This window comes from Rutidosis leptorrhynchoides, chromosome 1, assembly GCF_046630445.1.
Source record: "Rutidosis leptorrhynchoides isolate AG116_Rl617_1_P2 chromosome 1, CSIRO_AGI_Rlap_v1, whole genome shotgun sequence".
Taxonomy (NCBI): domain Eukaryota; kingdom Viridiplantae; phylum Streptophyta; class Magnoliopsida; order Asterales; family Asteraceae; genus Rutidosis; species Rutidosis leptorrhynchoides.
The window spans coordinates 332,491,745-332,503,243 of record NC_092333.1 but is presented as its reverse complement, the minus strand read 5'-3'; the positions used below and the strand labels follow the sequence as shown (position 1 = coordinate 332,503,243).

At 31.8% G+C, this 11,499-nt stretch overlaps 1 protein-coding gene across 1 annotated transcript; it reads left to right on the top strand.

The window, feature by feature from the left end:
* Nucleotides 1-9,210: 9,210 nt before the first annotated feature.
* On the top strand, nucleotides 9,211-10,242 carry LOC139899267 (uncharacterized mitochondrial protein AtMg00860-like). Its single transcript, XM_071882089.1, has 2 exons — nucleotides 9,211-9,391; nucleotides 9,905-10,242. The coding sequence occupies exons 1-2, from the start codon at nucleotides 9,211-9,213 to the stop codon at nucleotides 10,240-10,242; spliced, it is 519 nt and encodes a 172-aa protein (XP_071738190.1).
* The last annotated feature ends 1,257 nt before the right edge of the window (nucleotides 10,243-11,499 follow it).

Here is an 11,499-nt window from a genome sequence, read left to right as displayed (position 1 = left end):
GTCTAGAGGTTAAGTAGAATACAAGAGTCGTGTAACATGGCACATAATGACGTTATGATCTGTGAATCATCACGTTCCATATAGAAACTCAGCATGACTTACTGTAATATAATCACGTTGATCAAGTGTCATTATATTATACTAACTCATGCTTCATTTCCCAACACTACTTCAAAACATTCATTTTTTTAAACTCGAAGATTTCGGAATTTAGAGACTAAAATAGTTTCTTTTATGATGTAACACAGATAGCACGAAGAGATAAATAATCTCAGATGAGAATAGTTATGAATATATCTTCAGAAATATCGAGGATATTTATAATGAAGGATACGATGATATCTTAGAATTTTTAATATCAGAGGATGATGAAGAATATTGTCCGCAAAGGTTTAGAGTAAGGAGTAAGGTATTCACTAAAGACTTCAGCAGACACTGAATCATTTGAATTCTTTGAAGGCAGATTTAGTCCTTGTGATTTGTCCACAGCCTCCTTCATGGTTTGCTCAATCCGTTTTCCAGTTCCAAACCTTCTATTTTTCTGAGCTTTGCTAACACACTATTCTTTATCATCAAACTTTTGACTGTTATGGTTGTCTATAGTTTCTGCTGCTTCATTCAGCTTTTCTAAAAATTTGGAGATCTAATTCGTAGATTGGGATATTTTTCAGAAACTTCACATTCGAAGTATGTAAGTCTTTGAGATAAACATTATATGTATACATATAACTGTTGGCGTAGAATTTCTGCGAAATTCGAGAATAAGGATTTAAGCTTTTTGGTATGGCAATTATCGTTATAAGATGCAGATGAGTACATGATGGGGTTTCATGAATAATATAAATATTTTTCAAAGAGACTAAAGCCTAACTTGCTGGTACATCTGCTGATAATATAGTGGAATATAAAAGGTTCTCCGGTAATGATGGCGAAAGGACATTGTATATATTGAGGTTATAATAAGGCTAGTCCGACTGCAAAGTCGAAGTTGACTTGCTGGTGCTGTGACAAAACTGGCTACCTTGAAAAGGAATTGCAAGGTTATTTTTGCTAATAAATGCCAAAGGATCTGACACAGGTATGTGTTAAACTATGGCTTTGGTTTCGAGAGTTTTTCAGGTGCATGACTGTGGGTAACATGTGGTTGAATCATCATCTCGATTGTTCATTATTTGAAGTGTCTTCAGGAATTTCGAAGGGTTTGAACACAGATTGTAATCGTTAATACACCTATGATGTTCTAGAATTTTGAATGATATGAATATTTTTCTGGTTTTTATGAATAGAAGTGATGTGCTATCACAGTTTTGAAGTCAAAGTATAGCTTTGAAAGATGTAAGAATCTAAAAGTGATGACCTCTGTTAAATCTTGACTTGGATTTTGATTTGTCAAAATTAGAATATGTAATCAAATTTGGATGAGAATGGTTGTTTTGATTTCTATAAAAGAATGTATATTGTTGTGAAAGTAGTGAATATAGTTGGTGATTGCTGAATCAGATTCGAAGAATGTAACATATTAATTGTGAATTTATATATCTCTCAGGTATTACCTACCCGTTAAATTTTTTTTTCACAATTTATATTTTGTACAAAAGAATTTTTATTACAGTCTTTATGAAAATATATATGTGTATATTTTCTTCAGATGTAACATAGATTTAATGATTTAATATTAAATTAAACTCATATGATTTTTCGGCTGGAACTAGAAATGAGTAATCTCTAAAACTTTAGAAATTTCGTAATCTTTGAGGATTATTACTTTAACGTAAATGAAATTATGAATCAATACTTCATTATTTATTTTTATTGATATTTACTTGGTGAATGATGTTGGTGTTCGTGGGATTCTTGTGAATTTCACAAGGTACGAATAATGTTTCTAGGAAGTTTCGAGTACATCGAAGATGAAAGTGTAAAATCAAACATGTAATTGATTAATACACTTGATTATTATAAATTGGAATTCATTGAGTTTGGAACAGAGATTGTAGTTAACAATGGTTAAATCGTTAACGAATGACGTACCTCATTGCATATTAGTAATATGAATTAACCGAGTAGTTAAGATCCATACATAATAGCTTAGTACGAAAAGATTTATTTTGATCTCAAAATTTATATATATATATATATATATATATAAAATATACACATAATTTCTTCAGAGGGAATGGGTTAATACTTCATAACTCGTTGATACACTATACGCGTTATCGATTTGTAATGATGTCCACGGTGATTCTTGAACTACGGTGCTTGTGATGTTATAGGTGCTGCTAGTGCTGATGATGCTGATAGTACTGACGGTACTAGTGATGCTAACGGTACTGTTGATGCTGCTGGTAAAACAAGTCTAGCTTGTAAATCACGGACCATTCTTGTCAGGGTTTCTATTCTTCCTTCTATCATTTTGGTTCATCCATTTGATTAATGGTTAAGGTTAGAGCATATAATCTCTAAGACTTTGGAGATTACATAATCGTCGTGGAAGGTTTCTCTAATGAAGTTATGAATCAATACTTCATCGGTCATTGTTGTTGGTACTCCTTGTTATCTATGGTGCGTATGACGTTGATGTTCGAGGTACAGATTGTGATGTTGAAGTGTGAGATGTGGATGTTGTTGTTGTTGGTGGTGATAATGGTACTGTTGGTGTTACAGATGGTGGTACTGTTGCCGGTGCTATTGCTGGTGCTTGTAACCTTTGCACCATGTTCTCCAAAGCCACTACCCGAGAGCGAAGCTCATTGACTTCTTCTATTACACCAGGGTGATTGTCAGTTCGGACGAGTGGATAAATAAGATCTAGATTTTGGTATAGTATATAATCGTGATGAGATACTCTAGAAATGAGAGAGAAAATGGTATTATGAACATGTTCGCCGGTAAGTGCTTCAGGTTCTTCACCAAGAGGGCAATGTGGTGGATGGAAGGGATCGCCTTCTTCTTGTCTCCAATGATTGAGTAGACTACGAACCCATCCCCAATTCATCCAGAATAGATGATGGCTAATTGGTTGATCCATTCCGGTCACACTACTTTCGGAGCTCGAGTGAAACTCCATATCGAAATCCGAGGGACTTGAACTAGTGGCGAATTCCATTTCGTACGATTGAATAAAGGATTTTTCGATATGAAATGATTTCCGGCTATCGGATGGTATTCTAATTACATGGAATACCTATATATATATATATATATATATATATATATATATATATATATATATATATATATATATATATATATAGAGCAAAAGATTTCGTGGATTACGGAGAAATTTTCGAAATAAGACAGGCAAAGTTTACCGTAACAGATACGCTAGGATGTGAATTAGCAGATACGCTAAGATATGGATTTTGTGTATACACTATTCATGCAATTAATGCAGTAAGATGTGTCTAGACTAAGAATGATAAGCATTTAATTTCCTAAGGATGATAAATAGATGATTTCTGACTAGAAATGATAAGCAAAACTTTTTGATATGCAGACACGGTCGAAGTCCAGACTCATTAATGCATCTTAATATCTATCAGTTAGACACACTAATGCAAGACCTGGTTCGCTAAGACCACCACTCTGATACCACATGAGACGACCCGTCCTAATCCATAAGGACGAATACAATAACATATGATTACATTGCGAGGTATTTGACCTCTAAATGATACATTTTACAAACATTGCATTCGTTTTTAAAAGACAAACTTTCATTTCATCGAAAGTTGACAGGCATGCATACCATTTCATAATATATCAAACTATCGCTGACTTAATAATAATCTTGTTGAACTCAACGACTCGAATGCAATGTCTTTTGAACTATGTCATGAATGTCTCCAAGTAATATCTCTAAAATGAGCAAATGCGCAGCGGAAGATTTCTTTCATACCTGAGAATAAACATGCTTTAAAGTGTCAACCAAAAGGTTGGTGAGTTCATTAGTTTATCGTAATCAATCATTTCCATAATTTTAATAGACCACAAGATTTCTATTTTCATTTTTCATAAACATCATCTCATATCAGGCATTTCGTACAAACTGCATAAAGATAAAAATCATTCATATGGTGAACACCTAGTAATCGACATTAACAAAACGCGTCTAGAATATCCCCATCATTCTGGAACTCTCATCGGACAAAATAAAATCGAAGTACTAAAGCATCCGTAACCCGGATGGGATTTGTTAGGACCAATAGATCTATCTTTAGGATTCGCATCAATTAGGGTGTCTGTTCCCTAATTATTAGATTACCAGACTAAAAAGGGTGATATTCGATTCGATAATCCAACCATAGAATGTAGTTTCGATTACTTGTGTCTATTTCTTAAAACATTTATAAAAGCAGCGTATGTATTCTCAGTCCCAAAAATATATATTGCAAAAGCATTTAAAAAGGGAGCAAATGAAACTCACTATACGATATTTTGTAGTAAAAATATGCATAAGACGGAACTGAACAATGCAGGTTGGCCTCGGAATCACGAACCTATATTCAATTATGTATATTAACACATGTAATGGTAATCGAACAAATTCATATATCACTATTAGTGTTATATTTGTTATATTTAGTAATTTATAGGTTTTATTAAATAATTAAGTATATTTATTTTATATATACTTTAAATAAATAATTAATATCTATTATAAATATATTAATATAGTTATGTTTTATGTATTAAATATTTTTATGTAACCAATATTTATTTGATAAAATAATATTGATAATAATAAATGAAAAGTTGTAATATTTTTATAATAATAATAATAATAATAATAATAATAATAATAATAATAATAATAATAATAATAATAATAATAATAATAATAATAATAATAATATCAGTAATTATAATAATAATCATTTTTAAAATAATGATAATAATAATAATAATAATAATACTAATGATAATAAAAATAATAATATTAACAATACTAATAATAATTTTTTATAGAATAATATTAACAATACTAATGATAACAATAATGATAATTTTAATAATAAATGTCAATTTTAATAATATTAATCATAATAGTAATAATAATAATTACATAATAATAGTTATATGTTTATCATAATCATAACTATATAATATATATAAATCACAATTACCATTATCAAGAATAAAAAGATTGAATTATAGTTTATACCCTTCGAGAGAACGAGAGATCGAACGATCGAGTGTGATCGTGGTGAAATCGAACAGAAAACAAACAGGGTTATCATCATGATCATAATCATAATTATAACTTCGTCATTGTCATTATTCATCTATCATCATCACCATGAACTAACATCATCATCATCTTTCCTTATCATATTCCATCATTTCTATTATCATCATCATGATTTATTACTCATCATCATCTTACCATTATATTCATCATCATCAACTTATTCATAATCACACTATAATCATAATCATAACATAATCATAATTATATCACGATTGTAATCATAATCATAATCATATCACGATTGTAATCAGAATCATAACATAATCATAACATGATCGTAATCATCATCATCACAGTTTCGTCATCTCATCATCATCGAGTCTTAACAATCATGATAGTAGCCCAACAGAAAAACTGGAGCTGGGTTACGCTTTAATAACATAAACAGAAAACACAGCCCAATAACATTTAGTCCAATATTGAGAATGAGCCCAAGAGTCCATTACCCAAACTTAACTAGTTTAAGTTTTAATCCGTTCATAGGTGCATCAGAGCACAAAAGTGTTCGGTTTTGGGATACTTCGAACAGGAGACACGAGCGTAATCAATCACCTTGTTTCATAACGATTAACAGCTTCAAATATTTGATGGTTCCAATCAGGTTTAGTCACACAAAAAAAGAAAAGGAAGAAAAATATACTCGCCTGAACAGGGATGAACCCAAAAGTGTGATTCGAGCAATTGATGTATAAAATACATTGAAACAGACCTCTTGGGTAGTGATAAACGTCATATGTGAAGCACTTAGATTCATAACAGCAACAAAAGTGGAATTAACCGAAGAACAGAACCGTTACACATATTTGAACTCAAAATCGAAAATCAGAATTTAAAGAGTTTTAGATCAAGATTTCTTCATGAGACCTGCTACGAATCACCATTAATATACTCGTGAATTATCAATTGAACTCGAAACAACTTATAAATTTCGAATTTGAACAATTACGATTCAGTTGACTTTTTGAACCGAAGTTTGACCCTTCGAATTTGAGTTTGATTTGACGAGTTAAAACCTGAGGATTTAAAGAAACAACCACGACGTGATTTAGAACCCTTCTGCATTTCTACTTCTCTTCAATTTGCCTTGAATCAATTCAGAGGTTAAATGGGTTTGAGTGTATGAACAACAGATAGTCGATTGTATTTCTTTTAAATTTTGTTTCTTCTATTCCGAATAGCAGCAGTCAGATGATTTATAAGGCTAATTGAATGATTGATGTAGTAATAATATTTGATTGAAGTTGTTTTCTAGCGATGATTGAAGATCGATTGAATCTCACGAGTTGAAAAGAAAAGAAGAAAATAAATAAAGGAGATAATGATATCTGATCCGTTTATATATAATTATTATCTATTATATATCATATATTTATAATATATTAATAATAATATTAATTATAATTACATTAATAATAATAATAATATTAATAATGTAAAAAAAATTAATAGTAATATTAATAATAATAATAATAAAGATAAAAGTAAAAATAATGATAATAATAATAAAAATGATAAATTTTAATAAGCCTATATAACACATTTTCGGATCACCGTATATATATATATATATATATATATATATATATATATATATATATATTAATAATTTATAATTTATATAATTATTTATATATTATATAATATTTACGTGCATTGTTAAAATGTAATTTTTGTTCCAATGACTCGTACGTTGTTACTCAACTATTGTCTCAGTTTCGGTTTCTCGAACGGCTTTTCGTACGCTTAGAAAACTAACACTTTACGTTTCGTAACTCGTACCCTTGTCCAAATATAGAGAAAAATCGTTGATGAATCATATTACACGAAGTGTAATTTATACATTTGAGTGTTTTGGTCATTAGCTTCTATAAATAAACATCTCTTTATTTATCAAAGTATTTAATTCAAAACGTTTTATATCTAAGTTAATATTATATTTTGTAATATATATATATATATATATATATATATATATATATATATATATATATATATATATATATATATATATATATATATATATATCATCGTTTAAAATATAAACTTGTATAAATTATAATTGAAATATTTATGTAATAGCATGACATTTAGTTTTTTTTCTTCCAAAAACTAGTTATATTTATAATTTAAACTCGTTTAAATAATAGAAGTTATTATATCAAATAATATTTTGAGTAATACGAAAACTAAATAATTAATTTACCAAGGGTCACGAGGCAATCACTGTAAAGTATGCTTTTGAAATTTAAACGGGAATCTTTACTAACTCTTGACTAACTTTCAATAATGACACTTTTTGTAAATCACATTTCCAAATATTCCGAATACTGATAAAAAGGACAGATTTATTAAATCGTAGTGGACCTCTCAACAGAGACTCAAAATCAAAGAGTCTTGATAACTCAATCATTTGATATAATCGTTCAATTTAGTCAATAAATATATCATACATATACGGAAACAAATACGTTTATGTGAAGTATTATATGTCTAATACTTGTTAACATTTTCAAGTTATAATATATATACATATATGTATAATCATATCCATTTATCTAATGGTTCGTGAATCGTCGGTATTTGGTCGAAGATAAATGAATGTATAAACACAGTTTAAAATTATTGAGATTCAACTTAACAGCTTTGCTTATCATGTAGGAATAATGTAAAGATAAAGTTCAAATTCAGTCGAAAATTTCCGGGTTGTCACATGACTTGAGTTGTGATGTGAACCACGGAGCCGGTAGCATCATGACAATGCGTATGATGTGAACCACAGAGCCGGTAGCACCATGATGCACGCATGGTTAACCATATTAGGTGTGTGTTGGTATATAGCATTTTATATTGTGATGAATATATGCTTTTTTTATGCTAGCTTGTGGTATTGGAGATGATTATCCTTATACTTTGTGATGGTATGCTAATTAGATTGCTAGCATGTATGCGGTAATTGTGTAAGTATTTCCAATTAAGTAGATTATATATGTATATGTATAATTATTTCATTCACTAAGCTTTATGCTTACCCCTCTCGTTGTTTACCTTTTTACAGGTATTGTGATTGTTAAGTTAGCTAGTTGTTAGACTAGATGCGTAGGAGCGCTCAGGCTCGATGGGGTAGCTTTTGGATATTTGGACGCGGATTGGGGATTTAGTAGTCCCCGGGATTATGCTCTTGGTATCGGGTTGGGTTATTGAGTATTAACCCGTGTTTTGTGTAATTGAGTCATTATTATAAATGATCTTGTAATGTGTCATTTTTATACCAAGGGTTATAGTAAGTTGTTAAACGTAATGTTATGATATTATGTTTTTGGTTAAAACAGAGTTGAAAATGTTATGTATTATGAAGGGTATATTGGGACCTAACTTATAAAAAAAACTGCTTCGTTTTTGGTAAACGGATTTGGGGTCGTTTCAGAATCTGATAATGAAGAGTTTGTTGCTGCTGATATTGGTGAGTTTTTGATGATTCGAAGAGTAATGCACTCAGCAGAAGCTATTGAAGATAAGAGCCAGAGTGAAAATATCTTTCATTCAAGGTGCAAAATAAAGGCAAAGTATGCAGCATGATTGTTGATGGAGGCAGCTGTGCAAATCCAACATCTTCTCACATGGTGGAAAAACTTGAGCTGGTTACAAAGAAGCATCTTAATCCATACAAACTTCAATGGCTTAACCGAGGCAATGAGGTAAAGGTTACTCGCCAAGTTACTGTTCCATTTTCTATTGGTAGTGTTTATCAAGATGAGATTACTTGTGATGTTATTCCTATGGATGCTTGTCATTTTCTGCTTGGTAGACCTTGGTTATTTGATAAGTATGTCTATCATAATGGATACCAAAATACTTACTCATTGTATGTGAATGGAAAGAAGATCACCCTCACTTCTTTAAAGCCTAGTGAAATACCTAGAGCTGACCCTACTGTTATGAATGATAAGAGTTTATTTATGACTCAAGCTGAAGTTGATACTAAGTTAAAGGGTGGTACTGGTGCTTACTTGTTGCTGTTGGTTGAAAGTGATGAGTTGAACCAGCATGATGAAGTACCAGCTCGGGTAAAACCTTTATTATCTGATTTTGCTGATGTGTTCCCAAGTGAATTACCTGCTGGTTTACAACCAATCAGGGGTATCAAACAATAAATTGATCTTGTACCTGGATCTATTCTTCCCAACAAAGCAGATTATCGATGTTCACCTCATGAAGTAAAAGAACTAGAAAAGCAAGTTAATGAGCTGGTTACAAAGGGTTATGTTAGAACCAACATGAGTCCTTGTTCAGTACCAGCTTTGCTGGTTCCAAAGAAAGATGGTTCTATGAGAATGTGTGTAGATAACAAAGCTATTAACAACATCACCATAAAATATAGGTATCCCATACGTAGATTAGAAGATATGCTAGATGAGCTGTATGGTTCTCGTGTATTCTCCAAAGTTGATCTTAGAAGTGGGTATCATCAGATTTGAATGAAAGAAGGGGATGAATGGAAGACATCTTTCAAGATCAAGAGTTGATTGTTTGAGTGGCTGGTTATGCCTTTTGGATTATCTAATGCACCCAGCACATTAAAGAGACTTATGAATGAAGTGCTCATGCCACTTATTGGTCAGTTTGTGGTTGTTTACTTTGATGACATTCTAGTGTACTCAAAAACTAAGGAAGAACACTTGAATCATTTGAGAAAAGTATTTAAGCTGTTAAGGCAGTATCAATTGTATGGCAAGCTGGAGAAGTGTGATTTGTTTGTAAGCAAAGTAGTGTTTCTTGGATATGTGGTTTCTGAAGAAGGCATTTCAATGGATCCCTCTAAAGTGGAAGCAATCAGATCATTGCGTAGCCCATCTTCCATCACTGACGTCAGAAGTTTCCATGGTTTAGCTTCGTTTTATAGAAGATTTATCAAAGACTTCTCCACCATTGTTGCTCTAATTACTGATTATTTAAAGAAAGGGGTGTTTGAATGGTCCAGTTCTGCCTGATGAACATTTGAATCAGTATAGGAAAATCTAAGTTCAGCACCTATACTTGCTTTGCCTAATTTGATATGCTGTTTGAACTTGAATGTGATGCAAGTGGTGTTGGAATTGGTGCTGTGCTAGTACAAGAAAAAAAACCAGTAGCTTATTTCACTGAAAAGCTAAATGGGTCTAAATTAAATTATAACACTTATGATAAGGATTTTTATGCCATCATTCGAGCTGTTGATCATTGGTCTCATTATTTGAAGCCAAGGTAGTTTGTTCTCTTTTCTGATCATGAAGCATTGAAGTACATTAATGGTCAGCACAAACTAAATCCAAGGCATGCATAATGGGTTGAGTTCTTACAAATGTACTCCTTTGTGTCTAAGCACAAGGCTGGTACTTCTAATGTTGTTACTGATGCTCTATCAAGGAGATATTCCTTGTTATCTATTCTGGAAGCTAAAGTGCTTGGATTCTCATTTATAAAGGAGTTGTATGATGCTGATCCAGACTTTGCTCCCATTTTGAACTGTTCACTTGTTGAGTTCAAAAGAGATTATATTGAACATGATGGTTTTCTATTCAAGGGCAGCTGATTGTGCATCCCAAAAGATTTAATCAGGGAGTAGCTGATTAGAGAAGCACATGGAGGCGGTCTAGCTGGTCATTTTGGGATTAACAAGACATTGGAGATCCTAAATGAACACTTTTATTGGCCATGTATGGAAAAAGATGCGAAAGCCGAGATTAATCGCTGTGCTACATGCTTTCAAGCTAAGGCAGCTTTTCACAAGGGTTTGTATACCCCTCTTCCTGTTCCCAACCAGCCATGGGAAGATTTGAGTATGGACTTCATTGTTGCATTACCAAGAACTCAGCGAGGCAAAGATTCAATTATGGTTGTTGTTGACAGATTTTCAAAGATGGCTCATTTCATAGCCTACAACAAAACCAATGATGCTACTATTGTTGCAACCTTGTTCTTTAAAGAGATTGTTCGTCTTCATGGAGTGCCAAAGACCATTGTATCTGATCATGATACAAAATTCTTAAGCTATTTTTGGAAGACATTATGGAAGCTGCTTGGTACTAAGCTTTTGTTCAGCACTTCTCACCATCTCCAAACTGATGGCCAAACTGAAGTGACTAATAGAACTGTGGGAATACTGCTAAGAACACTTGTGAAGAAAAGTTTGAAGGAGTGGGATTTGAAGCTTGCACATGCTGAATTTGCTTTCAACAGAGCACCTAATTACTCCACTGGAAAATCAC